The 15,957-nt window shown below is 29.8% G+C and overlaps 1 protein-coding gene across 2 annotated transcripts; it reads right to left on the minus strand.

Annotated features, from left to right (window-relative positions):
- Positions 1-4,872: 4,872 nt before the first annotated feature.
- On the minus strand, positions 4,873-6,023 carry LOC122607128 (deSI-like protein At4g17486). 2 transcript variants are annotated; one of them, XM_043780049.1, is made up of 3 exons: positions 5,847-6,023; positions 5,397-5,684; positions 4,873-5,159 (listed from the first exon to the last, which is right to left on the minus strand). In XM_043780049.1, exons 1-3 carry the CDS (start codon positions 5,983-5,985, stop codon positions 4,927-4,929), a joined length of 660 nt encoding a protein of 219 aa, XP_043635984.1. In that variant the 5' UTR covers positions 5,986-6,023; the 3' UTR covers positions 4,873-4,926. The 2 variants fall into 2 exon arrangements, with proteins under 2 accessions (XP_043635984.1, XP_043635983.1); XM_043780048.1 differs by having other exon boundaries at positions 4,873-5,180.
- Positions 6,024-15,957: the final 9,934 nt, after the last annotated feature.

The raw sequence follows: 15,957 nt of genomic DNA on the forward strand, positions 1-15,957 counted from the left end.
CTGCACAACATTTATAAAGATCGATCACAAAACAAATCAATCCTCATCAAAAATACAAAAAACTATGATTCTTATTAATCCTTAATTTTGACTCTTTTTAAATTAATGATCTTTTAATTAAAGTACTAAAAATTGAATCAATTTCCATGCATATGATTCAATTCCCATGCAAAAAAAACCAAAATGTATAGTTATGGTAATAAAACCCAATTTGTCCTAAAATTCAAATCAGGAAAACCACATAACGAAAACAAATGAACGTATAAATGTAAGGAAATTATCGGTCGTACAAGATCAATGTTTTCCTTCTTGAGATCTTCCCAACTAATGCTTGAATTCGAAGCCATTGTTCCCGTTCGTTACGTGAGTGAGTGTGTGTGACAGAGCTAGCGTGTGTAAAATGATGGCATGAGAAAGTGGGATGTGAAGTGCAATGAGAGAATGAAGATGGGGAGCTACTATAACAATGGAAGGAAGGTGAAAGAAGGAAGAATGAGAGTAAAAGAAGGAAAATAAGTTGGAGTTTTTCATGGTGTACGTACATTTGTATATTAATCCGTGACATGTGTTAATTTTATCTTATTTCCTAAACTTATACTTATATACTTTGAACATGCCATATAATGTAAAGTCATGTCCAAGTTTAATCATAATGTATGATGTGTTTCAACTTTTTATATATATAGTTATTTTTTTTAACCAACAACATAATCGTTCAGGTACTCCATATAATTACAATAAAATATAGTTTTAAAGTATAAATAACACTTTTGTCATTATACTTTAAACCAATTATTACTTAACCTGTTAACTTACCTTTAATACGATTAAAATTTTTAGTTGGTTAATTAAAACAATGTTTTAATCACTTTTTTTTTCATTAATGTACATTACGGAACCAAGATAATAAAATGATGTAAATATCATAATTAACAACTTATTAAATACAAAATGATGTAAATATCATAATTAACAACTTATTAAATACAAAAGATCTACACTTGAAAATTCTCTTAACAATCGAAACACTTAAAGTTGTGAAAAGTTCTTTTTTACGAATGAGAGAATATTGCATAAGTTCACAAAGAGAGCAAAGTCGGGGTTGCAAAGATGAGTTATTGGTTGTGCAAAGACTTTTATTTATAGACAAGAGAAGATGCAGGTATCAACTTTGTCATTCTTCCTTTGCCATACAATTATGGTTAAGCGCATTTAAGGAACTGAATTCAATTCCTTAACATACTTGTTTAAAGTAAGGTATAAAGTCACATTAGAGGTGACATGTCTTAATGTAAACCAACCACCTTTTATACACTTTGTACTTTAAACACAGACAAAGCGTATTGTCAGGATAAAAGAGTGTAAAGGTAAAAAGTTTTCATCGTAATCAATGTAAAGCTTTGTAAGTACTTTACACTGATGACTGCTCCAGTCTTGATCGGGTAAAACTTTCACTAGGCTTCGTTGCCATGAGTGTTATCTCCCTCCCACTTGTTGTTTTCGACTTCAACTGAAATGTCTTCAATTATTTTCAGATGTTGACTGGAGTTGAAGCTTTAGTAACATTAAGTGTACATTGATCACTAGACTTCATATTATTTTAGAAAAATCTTTTAGATTCCAATTTTACACTCGAATGAGTCCAGTGTGTTGGTTAATATATTAGATTGGTGCCGGTGCAATGCAGTGGCGGTGACGGAGTGGTTATTAACGTAAAAAAAGTTTCATTACGGTCGGCGATGTGATAAATTTTTGCGGTGGGAAGTGAAAGGGGGCCAGAAGAGACGAATTGTGAATTAGAGTTTTTTTCTATTTGTTTCTACATGAAGGTGAGATAGAAGTTGATTTTTTTTAAAGACATTTTAGTTATTGTATATAAAATAGAAATAAGGATATATTAAGATGGAGAGTAAATTAGACATATCAAGTTTTTAAATTTAAAGAGACGAGGGTTGAATTTATTTTATAAAGGAGTATAGAAGTATAGATAATTTAGACTTTTTTCTTTTCTTTAAGGGTGGTATTTTTTACTACACTTTCTTAGAAAAATTAAAAAAGAAAAAGAGAGTAGGACATATGGAAGGAAAGGAAAAAAAAGAACCGGTCTCTCCCACATTTCATCATCATAAACATATTTTGAAGACAACATATTGAAGTCGAATGATGTCATCTTGTTGGCAAATACAACAACAACAACAACAAGGTACCAATCCTGACATAAGCCGGGCTATGGGAGAGGTATGATGTAGACAGACCTTACCCTTACTCAAAGGTAGAGAGGCTGTTTCCAGATCCACCGGAGTGGAAGGGACCTCCGGCCCAAAAGTAAAAAATAGGGTTAGATCCACCGAAGTGGAAGCCTTAACCGGATAGGGATAATCTCGATCTCAAACTCTCAATCTCAATCTCAATCCCACTCTTCGGATCACAAATTCAGATCTTAGATCTAGAAATTTGTTACCGTTAGGGAGAGGGAGAGGTTAGAGAGAGAGGAGTTTGTTACCGTTAGTGCGCGCAAACACACACAGATACCATATCAGTATCTTGTTGGCAAATATGAGACCTAATTATCGAACTCCTGCTTGTCCGTATCAATGGTTCCTGCAGAAGTATATTCATTCACCCTCACGCTTCGTGTAAGTCTAAACAGCTTAGAGTGCTTCCACAATTCCGAATTGTTAATGCATGCTTGGACCACATCTTGGCGTTTACCTTTAGGTATAATGGGCAGGATCTGTCTGAAATCACCCCAAAGTAAAACAGTTAAATCTCCAAATATTTTATTCCTGTTTCTATAATCCTTAAATCCCTATTAAGAAAACCTTGTCAATTGATGGATGCATCATCTAAAATTTGTCAACCTTGTCAATTGATGGATGCATCATCTAAAATTTGTCGATTTTAAGTAATTAATGTTTTTAGTAATCAATATACTGTCAGTACATATCTTCTTTTATATCCAAGGATTGAGAAAGTAATCAAAGTAGTTGTATCATTACACTTTATTAATGTTGGCTAAATTAGGTTGAGTTGCTCATGAACATCTTATGTCACATATTAAGAATAACATAGACGTTAAATGTTAACAAAGACTAGGAAGAATCGATCACCACAATAATTATAAAAAAAATTAACACAACATTAAGTAAACAAAATTATAAGCATAAAAGGTAAAAAACATTACAATAATTTACTTTGTTTCAAGTTTTAATCGACTAAGAAAAAAAACTAATAATAATAATAATAATAAATAATAATAATAATAATAATAATAATAATAATAATAATAATAATAATAATAATAATAAACTAACTCAACGAGCAACAGACCAACCAATCATGAACACAGGTCAAAACCTGAAACCCAAATGTCAAAAAGGGGAACTTGAGGCCCAGACCAAAAGTAGGTTGGACGGGCTCGGGCTTGACCAGGACACCAGGCTTGTGAGCAACCTATACCAATGACTAAACTTCAACTTTGTTTCAACAAAGCTTTAAACATGAGAACATGAAATGGACAGCCATTAATAATTTCATGATATCTTTTTAGTAGATCTTTTTTCTTCTTCCAATAATTTGATGGATGATGGCCACAAAACTTTAGAAAATTACATGTGTAAAATATAGGATAAAGATCCTCCTAATGCGTTTCCAATTTTACTAACTTTATTAGTAAAATTTGAGACATCTTAACCATTGGACTAAAATTAATAATTAATATTCAAAAATCATTTTTAAATTTTGCCCTTTGATTTTGACTCACAGTCAAAATTCCTAATTCCTAAATTTACTAATAAAATTAACAATAATTTTAAAGGATTTAAGTCCATAAATATATGACATGATAATTTGTATGATGTAAATCATTAGGAATGAGAACTTTCTACATTATGAAGGTGTACTTGCCTTTGAAGCTAAACCACCCGAATGGTGAAGATATAGATTCATATTTTTAAGTCTTACAAAGCTACAAGATAAGATAAGATTATAGTATATGTTTCTACATATCATTCATAAAATATTCTTGTTGAAAAAAGAAAGCAATTACAAATTGACAATCAAATTATGATTTGATGTCACACAAAAATTTTTTATCTTCATATTTTGAAATTCGTACAAGTAGAATTGATTTGTGGTGTTAATTTGAAATAAAGATTTGTAGTGGTTATTAATTGAAAAAAGACTCTAAATTTTAATGACAAACTGTCATACTTATACTTTTAAGTTAACTTGCAGTTCCAGCTAATATATTTGAAATAATTTTACCATTTCTACTAAGAGTAGTCTCGAATGTTTAGAATAAAACTTAAATTTTCCATCTTTAAAATATTTAAAACAAATCATTCTTTCCATTTCAATTTTTTTTTCTCTAAAATACTTGAATTATGTATCAACTTTCAACTCCTTAATCCACACACTAAATCTAGTGATCTACACACTAAATCTACTAATACCTCTAAAATATTTTCCAATTTCCATCTACTAAAACTAGTTCTCTCATTTATTCACTAATTTAATTATTTTTAAAATCTATTAATTTTTTAAAATAATTATACTACCACCGCCGGCACCCATCACCACCACTGAAGCCGTTACCGTACGGATATCATTCTAGCCAAAGTAAATTATTATAATATATATGATATATCTGAGAAAAAACTAGTTAATTTTCCTAAAATAACAATAAGATTTATCCTACTAGTTAGTATAATTATTCTAATAATTATAATTATCTTTGAGAATCAGTTAGTTGTTATGCACAACCGACTATATATATTTTACTCCGTTGACAACTAACTCCCCAATTTGCATTGTAGATTCCAGCTCACTAATAAAGGAGCCAAAAGCAAAATAAATAAATGCAAATTAAAATTAAGAATTGACCAAAAATAATTTACCCTTAATCCAAATTCCAAATTACATTTACTACGAACAAGAAATATTTAGCATCAAAGGGGAACATGGATGAAGAACAGTTCTTCCATGACTTCTGGTCCGACCAAATATAGGTGATGCAAATGTCGATTTTTCGGATGATGATGGAGAACTCGACGATGAAGTGAACCTACTCGAACGACTCCTTAGTTTCGCCTTAACTTCTGCTTCATTACATTTGTTATCTTCGATTCCAACTTTAGTTGAACTTATACTCGCTGGAACTAGACAATTGCATAAAAGACCTAATAAATATTATCACAATATAATGTCAGAATATTCTCATTATACAGTGTTATTTAGAATAACAACTTACTTTAATTTGAGTGTTTAATTAATAGCTAACATACTTTTTTTTTTTTTACTAATAATTAAATAAAAATAAAGTAAGTCGTTATTTTAAACAAGTGATCAGGTTTGTGAAGCATAAGAGTAGCTAGTCAGTCAACTTGAAGGCTTACCGATTTTAGCTAGACGATTAACCCAACTCGGTATAGAATTTCCTGTAAGCCTAATACAAACATCTTTACAAAAGTGATTGCAATTTTTTGTAATTAAGTTATACGAAGTTCCTTTGTATTCGTGGCCAAGTTCTTCCATGAATCCTTTAACTTCCTTTATATTCATATCGGTCCATCCGATCAAAATCCGCTTCCTAAACGTAAACCCTTCACATTGTTTCGGTTCTCCTTCAAATATTCCGGTCGTAGCTTCTTCATGAGCTCCATAAGCATACTCAACTCCATGCACTTCAAAAAAAATTTATAAAAAAAAAAAACATCAATACCGAAAAATAAATAAATTAATAACTAAATAAAAGCTCGACTCATTGACAGTAGCATATAGTCATATTTAGTCATACATAACATAATAATACGATAATAGATACATAAAATATCGAACTTAATTACCTTGTACACCGGAATGATAGACACCTAGGCCTAGCCAATATGCATACTCATTCATGGGAGTAAGATCATATACGTTTAAGTAAACAGGATTTGATCCTGGTTTGCGACATTTTATTGAATTGTTTCCTCTACAAAGCATCTTGTTGTTGTGTTCAAATAATTCGAAAGATTTGAATGTGTGTGAGAGATATAAAAAAAAAAGTAGAAAAAAAAAAGAGTTAATATGGATGAAAATGAAATCTGTTGGTGCAATTGGCGACATATAAGCGCCGCATCCTCTCCTTTTCCGGGACCTACAAGGATTTTAAATTTTAAATATTAAATATTAAATTGTTTTTATTTTTCTTTTATAAAGCTTTGTTATTAAGTCTCAAAATAATTGTATAACTTTTGGAAAAATATATATAGAGTTTTAGAAAAGTAATCTTTCTCATAACGTTTTTTTATTTATTTATTTATTTTACGTTTTTATTTATTATTTGTTTTTTCAATAGTAATTTCAACTGTTGGTATTCATTCATATGTGAAACTTGACAGTTTATGATTTTTATGTACCATTTAGTAACAGAATATGAGATGGATAAGGTATTATTTTTTAGATGTTATTTTTTGGACGTAGTTAACATAAATCCTAATTGTTGCAATATACAAATTAAAAAATAGTTTTAATTGTATACAACCAACTGGGGACCCGAGTGGTTTTAGAATCTCTTAGTTGTAAGAATCAATTACGCGTTTCGCATTCGTCTTTTGATGTGATTCGAAGTTATGATTCAATAAATGAATAAACTGGTTGGTAAGGTAGTTTTTAACGATTAATTGAACTTGAGTTTACCTGGAGTCGACATGAATAATAGTTATGATAGAGAATTAGAGATTCTTTTGACATTAATATTTCTTGGTGTTTATTTGAGTAGTTTAGAATTAAGTAAATTTGGCTAGAAAAACCTTACTTTTAATAAAATAAAATACAACATAAATCTTTCAAACCCTAAAGAAACCATATTAATCTCTCTTATGTACATCAATTAATTTATATTCACCATCACGCCACCACCATCGTCACCACCACACATTGCCGCCACCACCACCGCCATCGCCACATCTTCATCACTACCACCATCACTGCCACATCGTGCGGGCATCCGTCTAGTTTTAATTAATGCAATTTTGGGATTTAGTTATGGTGAGATTTAGTTTGCTTGATACATAAAATTTACAAATTTACATAATTAAAAACTTTTTCTTTCTTCTTTCTTTTTTTCTAAGTCACAAGAATACAATTACATATCTACAAATGTTTGAATACAAAATGATTGAACGGAGTAGAGTCTTAGAATAAGTAGTAATACTTTAGTGTTTGGTGTTGTGTTTTAAAAAAAAAAAAAAATTCAAAATAGATTATGTGTTTTCAAAATTACATTTTGAAAAAACATGTAAATACATGCTTCTCAAGTGTTTTCATAGCTAATAAACATATTATCCAAACACTTTTTTAGATTAATTTGTGTTTTATAAACGTATTAATCAAATAATCACTTTATAACATAATTCCAATCGTGCTCTTAATACATAAGTAGTAATACTTTAAACCAAAAGGAAAAGGGAAAAATTAATGCTCCAAGTGTTGTAGACTTGTAGCTTAATAAACATTTATTTTAAGTGGTATTATATTTATTCACTTAGCATTAGTGTATTTATATAATATATAATTATATAATATATATATATACTTTTTTTTAAAACAAACTACCTCCATTTTTAACTTTTCACCTTTAAAATAACTAAAATACCCTTAACTTTCAACACATTTTTGACTCACACACCACATTTACCCAAAATATCCTGTAAATATTTTCCAACCTTATCAATCCAAACTATTTCTCTTCTTTTTTCACTAATTTAAATATTTTCACCTAATATATTTAATTAATTATAATACTTTTAATGAGATTATTTACAAAATACATCTTTTAACTCTTAAAATAATTATCATTACCCATTTTCACGTCAATTAATTTCACATCAATAACCACACCGTTACCGTGACCATCGCCACCACCAACACCACCCATCGTCGTGACCGCTGCCGCATTGTGCGGGTACCTCTCTCTTGTGTATATATATATATATATAATCAATAGTGAATTATATACTGTAAGAATATTAAGAATAATTTATACAAGTGTGATTATTGATTAATATTTAGTAAATTCATTTTATTTTTGAACGTTAACGGGATGGTTGCCCTTGAACCTCAGAGCCTGTTAGACCCCATATGTGGTATCTACACCCACCGGGCAGAATGTGTTCAAGGAACAACGACCGTGTGTCAGAGAACCACGGGGGAGAGAAAAACTCCCAACCAAACAGCCCAAGGGCACTACACTTAATTGGGAGAAAACCTTTGCTCCCTCCATGATTCGAACCTACGTCAACAGGAAGGAACCTCTTCATGGGAGACAGGGATACCACTGGGTATTAGCCCATTTAGTAAATTCATTTAGTTTGAAGTTTTGAAGAGTGTGTTCAATGGTAATTGAACAAAAGTTGGATTTGACTGATATCGCATGATTACTTTACTTTTTGTATCATGAAAGGGGATTAAAAGGAATATTAAAAATATAATTTGAAACTACTAATTAAAGTATTTCATATTTAAGATACAACATGTGTAGGTGGGTTCAATAGTCAATACATTTTTTGAGTTTTGAAACAGCATACATAATATTCTATAGAATAATTAAAACATAAAATAAACGATTAGAACAAAAAATTGATAGTAATGATCTAATATAATGTCTAATGAATTATTATTATACCGTATATACAAGATATATGATCAATATCATTAATAATACCACTTAGTCAATATCATTAATGGAGCCCTGGAAGGCAGTGAAGGAGAGAATTCTCATAAGAAAAGCGTTGGGCCCAAGTTGCTTCATGGTGTAACTTACAGCCCATTTTTGCGCTTAAATGCGGAGGATTTGCTGAAAATTTATATAACGAAGAAAAGGCGGATCATTCGATTAAGGTTATCATCTTAACATTTATATCTTGTTAAAAAAACAAAAGGTTCATCATCATCAAATTTTTCGAATTTCACTGAATATTTTTTAAAAGATAAATAAAGTAAGATTTTAGATATTGGAGTATGTAGTTTTAGTTAATGGGGTAATTCTTTTAAGAAACTATGGACAATATGACAAGGAGACACTCATCATTATGGATAGTGCCATAGTGGAGAACTTTAGCATTAATTTCCTTTTTTATTCATGGCACTTTGAACGAATATTTTAGCATCGTTTTGGTACGTGGTGCTATTTTCTTAATTTAATAGCTTCACTTTGTGCTCCACGCATATAAATTTCAGAAAAGAAATTTTGCAATTGTTACACTAGTAGAAGCCCAAAACTGTATCTAAATATAGTTGTGAAATCGTTACACATTCATTATAGAAGACTACAAATCTAAAATATATGATAATGTCAAGTTTGTGAATATTTTCTCTGTTTGTTGGTGATATGTATTGGTCGAAAGAATGACATTAACGGATGTAAACAAGTCTAGTCTAAGTTGCAGATGTTTTTCGGCTAGCCTATGTGTTGGGGAAATAAAAAAATCAGACAAATCAAACCGGATATTAATTATTTCTTAAAGACATGTAATCACTTTCAGATTGAATCAATTTAGCAATTCATTCAAACCATTTAATCAAATACAATTTAAAAATTTTAGAATTTTTTGTATGTTTTGTTTGAGAGCGTGAATGAACCACAGAATGTTATGATCAACCATCAACAACAAAACCGGGTAGATATAAAGTTTGGCCCGTTAACTAAGCAGTTAATTACATAAGCATTTAAAATTGGCAAAATCAGTCCCTTTAGTTCTGAAAATTTAAATTTTGGAGAGATTTTCACCATAATAACTTAACAAAAATAGAAATTTCCAACTCAACCCAGCTAGGGGTGCTGCCCCCGGACCCCATAGGGTCATAGTAGATTTAAATAGGCGTGCACTACACACCTTCAAGCCTAGATAATTTCTTATTATGACAATAAGGGTGGGAGGAGCGTCTCGCCACCCTTCCCGGTTTTGTTTCTCCTCCTTGTCCGCTGCCTAATGCTAAGAATACTTCCCCACCCCACCCCTCCCCACCCTTTTTTTTTAATTTAATTTCTATTTATTTTTATTCTAAATAATAATTAAAACTATTTTTAAATAATAATATTAGTAGTAATAATAAAAATAATAATATAATGTATAGAAAAAAAAAAGATTTTGAACTAATATTATAAATAGTTTAAACTTTAGGGGTATAAGTTGTAAAACTGAATTTAATTAATAATATATAGATAGATAGATAGATACATGGTTGTGCTTCTGTCTTCTTTCCCCCTCAAGTCTGCAACATATAGATATAAAATATGTATATGTATATATACATATAAATGACAGCTAGTTAAAAAAACAAACAAAAAACAAACGAAACAACGCTCAAATATAACGTTCATCAATCGACAGTGAAACCGGCGCGGTGGTCCCCAAAACGCTCTCCACCCTACCGGTACTGGGGGGTCGGCGCGGTGTGCCAACCGGTACCAGACCGGCACCCCTCCCCTCCCTAGGGCGCTCCCTCCACTCTAATGGTCAAACAAATTAATCCAATTACACCAAAATATCCAAGACTAATTACATCACTTAAGTTGGACTCAAGCTCAATTAAATTCTCAAAGTTTTGTTGGAGATTATATTCTGAGTATGTGATCGTTGTTTGAGCTCGAGCTTAGATATATGTGTATGAAATGCTAGAGCTCAATAAATTCTGTTTAGTAATTAAAACTCGAGCTCACATGAACTTATCTACCATCATAAAATGTGGTCATATGCTCATAAAAGTCATTTCAACCAAGTTGTTAGGAATTTTTGACTTGTAAGCTTGACTAGCTCGTTGGAATTAGATATTGAAAATACACTGCTTTCATCAGAATTGGTTGTAACAGAGCGTAGTGTAAAAATCTAATGTTCGGATTTTATACTGTTGTTTCACATATACTCGTATCATAATAGTTATTATCATTCGAAAGCTACTAAAATGATATTTATGAATCTGATCTATTTATCAAACCAATAATAGTAGTTTCTTTTATAGAAAACGATTCCAAAATGAAAATCATATTTACAAGTCATTTTGGACATCTTGACATGTATCGAAAGAACTCAGGAATAATTACAATCAAAATGCATATTGTAACTTGTAAACTATAAGCTAGGCTTTAGAGAAACAATGGTTGATGGGCTTTGTCAAAATTGCATCATGGTCTTATTTTAGGGATAATGGTATATGAATGTAACCATCTATGACCAAATAATTATGTAATGTAGTGACCTATTTAGGTGGTTATGTAATGTATGCACTTATGTTTTCTTGGCTATACTATGTTAGATTCTTTTTATTTAGGTTAATCAATGTAAGAATCTATGTATTTTTTTTGGATATACTATGTAAAATCCGTACATAGTATATCCAAGAGAACATAAGTGCATACATTACATAGCCACATGAATAGGTCACTACATTACATAACTATTTGGTCATAGGTGGTTATATTTGTATGCCATAAACCCCTTATTTTATTCAAAAGCCACCAATCATATTCTCACAGAGGCACAGCCAATAAATGCAAAGATGTCTCACCAATATTGATGTTATATGAAGTTTTACTTTGGAATTAAATCAGACGTTAACCCCAGGATTAAAATTTTCTAAAATTATTTATACTCTTTTATAAAAATTATCTCATCCCCAATTTTAAAAATAGTTATACAATAGTTACATACAGAATTACCAAATTACCTTTATTAAGTATCCACTATGAAAACAGTTTTTTTTATAAAACACCAAATTTGCTCTTAATAAATTAATTTACATGCTAAACCTTTATTTTAATAATTAACATTTTAAGCCCTTATCTTCTAAAAGTTTCTACTATTACAATTACATCAACCTACACCACTTAACACCGCCACCACCACCAACGGTACCATCACCGACATCACTAAACCGCCTTCTCCACCAACTCCGTCACATTGCGAGGGTATTATGCTCGTATTGTTTAATAAGAGTGTCTATTTGTTTATCTATGGTTTGATACTTTGATTGAGTAACTACGAGACGGGATGCCCGCGCGATGCAACGGTGATGGTGGTAACAACAAAGGTGTGACTGCGGCAATTGTGGCGATGATGTGCGGCGGTAAGGGTTAATATGGTTATTTAAGGATTGGAGAATCTATGTTGTAGTTTATTTTATTAAGGGTATTATAGGTATATAGGTAAAGATGTTTAAATTAGTGAATAAATAAGAAGATTAATATGGTCATTTCAGATTCTTAATTACTTAAAGGGGAAAGACAATTTACTTTATATAGTAGTATAGATAAGGAGGTTATAATTATAAAATTGTTTTTATTTTTTCCTTTATTTTTTGTAATGAGATCGAGAATATAATTATTTAATTTTTTTCTTTAGCCTTTTCAACTCAAAAGTACTTTTTTATATATAAATTAAAATTTTAACTTGAAAATACAATGTTAATGATATATCCTATTGGAGAAGGTCTCATTAAATCCTCCCTCCAAATCATAAACTTCGACTAAATTCTTTGTGACTTAAGCAAACTTACATGAGCTCGAAATGGGTACAAATCTAGATCATACTATAACCTAAGATAAAGATGAAAAGTTCATATTCATGACATGATGACAATCGATTACATCATATAAAGGGTCTTAACCTATCATAGGCTGAGTAACTAAATAATGCAAGGATAAAAGTATAACAAGCACATTATAACACCGAAAAGGATTAAAATATTACGAGGATGAAAATCTTCTTATTATAATATCATACATGAAAAATTTACAATCAAAAGTGGAAATGAAAAATTTACAATCAAAAGTGGAAACTAAAAAGTACAAAGAAAGTGGAAAGAAAAACCTTAGTTTGCTGTAGTAACATATCAGATAAGATAAAAAGAACGTTAATCCACTCATGTTCATATATTTTGAAGAAAATCCTCTTTCATCTCTAGAAGATATGTCTTCGAAATAATTTGTTTTGACATATTATTTATGTTTTGGTTTTCAATTTTCTTGAATTGAACTATCTTATTTTTTTTCACTTATCAGTGAGTGAAAGATTTATCCCCGGGTCTATGTTGAAAGCTTCTATATTTAAATTCTTAAGGTTCTTTATATGATGCTAAACCTTTTATGATATTCTCAATTGTTTCTTGGGAGTACATAACTCTTGTTTGAGGATTTTTCTGAAGCATTTTCCTCTAAAATTTTGTGAAAAATATCCTTCAAATACAAGGTATAGAATTTTCAGAATAATTTACTTCGGGCATCCATTTCCATATCCATAAAAAAGTATAGAGAGGGTATAACCTCATTTAAACCATTACTTTTAACGACTATATCTTTTAATTTTGAAGTAATATTTACCCATTCAGTATATAAACCTTTATAAGGTTCTGGTAAAATTTGAATCGATGGCCCATATGAATACCACCATTCAACAAACCAATTTGGGATATGTTTGTTATAAACTTTAACACATACTTGAAATAACCAAGTATGTTTTCTTTGAGGATTTTCATATAAAAATGCTTTATGAAAACTATCGATATAATCCCACTAATTAAATTTAATTGGAATATGTAATTTTGGATGAGTAAATTCTCTTTCTATGAGGGCATTTAAACCCCATTCTTCAATAGATATCATTTGCTTTATAACAGCTTTACTAAAATCATAAACTCCAGGATTTGTTTTAGAAGTAAAATGCAAAATTTCGCATGATCGTGTAACTAAGAGAATAGTTTCATAATATGTCCTATCTTTATAAGAAGCGGTCGCATATGATTCAGTACCAAAATATTTTGACATAAGACTCCAAGGATTATTTTCAGATTCAAAATATCTTAGAACATCTTGATGTTCTAAGATAGTAATAAGCTCTTCATGAGCGGTTTGAATAAAATCAGAAGAAGAGGTTGTTGCTTTTAGATAAAAAAGATTATCATCTTTTTTATTTTTCAAAAATTTTATAAATTCTCTATATAATTGATCGTCTTTTTTCGGATTACGAAGATGGTGTAGATAATACGGAAGAAACATTATTTTTAGATATTACTTGTTTACTTCCTTTTTGAATGATTATCGATTTTGTTCCATATTTGAATGGCTCACCTCTACCACTATTAAGGTAGCTTCTTCTTCCTCGTCGACGAGGTGTCATTCCTGCATATATTGTAACACGTAATTACTTAAATTAAGTACAATTATTAAGCAGAATTATGTCATGCTACGAAAAGATCATCATACGAAGTGCTGGTTTTTTTCTTCTTCTTTTTTTTTTTTTTTGGTTTTGAACGGCATGCAAATTGGAGTTTTAAAGGGCATTATAGGTAACATTAATCCATTGAATTTAAATTAACTTTGTTTTTCTCTCGAAGACTTGTAGGTAATTTTCATGTATTAATTAACCATCCGCAAACAAAACACATATATATTTCTTTAAGATTAATTGTAGACTTGTATTTATCAGTGGTGATGATAATAGATTAGCTCATAAATAGAATACTAACCTTATCTTCTTCTTCTTCCATAGATGATTTTGAATAGATTTATTTCTTAACAACTAAGCTCTGATAATTTCAATTGAATTTCGATTTGAAGAAATTTATGGATAAAGTCAATATAGAAAAGTGAGTAACCAAGGTGTAGTGCCTAAACCACAGCTTTGAAGCATCTTATATAGATGATATTTTACGAGGCTATCTTACAACACATGTTAAATATTTTGGCCATTTTATTAGTATCTTATTACCAGTACTTTATATATAAAATCTGTTAGCTTTATATTTTGTAGTGTGTGTTTTGTATATTAGCATTTGTATTATCCTTTGAGTTTATTATGTTTTGTTGAAAGGTTTATCATGTAATTAACTATGTACTTGTTTGTAATTATGAAAGGGGGTTTAAGTACAATTTATATGCCTATATAAACCCCCCACATGTAATAAAACTTAACTTTTTGCCCACTTTATTATTTCATTTATGGTAAATAATAACATAACCTGTGAACATAATTTCCCGTACTTGTTGAACAAATAATACACAAATAGAATTTTGTTAATTAAGATTAAAAAGCTAGAATTTTGGACTAAATTCATAAGTATATATTTGCATATTTGTGTGTATTTTGGTTCTGCAGAGTAATTATTTTAAACTTTCAAGTTTCTATGTTTTTATTGTTTAATGATTAACTTTATGTATTTATTAAGTGTAAAATGACGTGGTTTAGTGATTTACATAATCAGTTGACCTTAAAACAGCCAAACGTATAAATTAAAGACTAAAACTATGACCAAAAATTCGACCCGACCTGGAAAATTAATACACTTGCAAAATTAATGAACTACAATGAAAGAATATTTTTAATTATGCAACCTTTGGTTGAAATTGGGTCAAACAATTCACTTTTATTTATTTTTATTTTATTTTTAACTCAATTTTTAATAAAGTCGTTAAAATTTTAAGTAAAATAAAATAAATATTAAAGTAAAATAAATAAAAAAATATGGATTTCTTCACTAAAAATCACTGTACAATAATTGTTTCATGAATCTTCATACATCAAGTTAACTAAGATCTAAAGATCAAATTTGTCTTATTTATTTTACTTTATTACTTGTTTTATAATAGACAACATTTACGATAGCCAACTCAAATTGTTTAGTTTGGCTTTTTTCTTTACTTATTCATTTTTTGTACACCTGGTATATTTATTGTGCATCCAACACATACGTGGAACTTACTTCGGCGTCTTACTCACCAAATAGAAACTGAAAAAGATAAACATAAAAAGCATTGGATTATGATCTTTGACTACGCTTTTAACGTTTTTATTTCCAAACATGTTACGTGTCTTTTTCTTTTCCTCTATGTAATTTGTTTTTGATTCCCTATAGACATTATGTTGACACGTACACATACAATCATACATAACATTTCAAATAATGAGATATTTTTTAAAA

Source organism: Erigeron canadensis, chromosome 7 (genome assembly GCF_010389155.1).
Source record: "Erigeron canadensis isolate Cc75 chromosome 7, C_canadensis_v1, whole genome shotgun sequence".
NCBI classification, from domain to species: Eukaryota; Viridiplantae; Streptophyta; class Magnoliopsida; order Asterales; family Asteraceae; genus Erigeron; species Erigeron canadensis.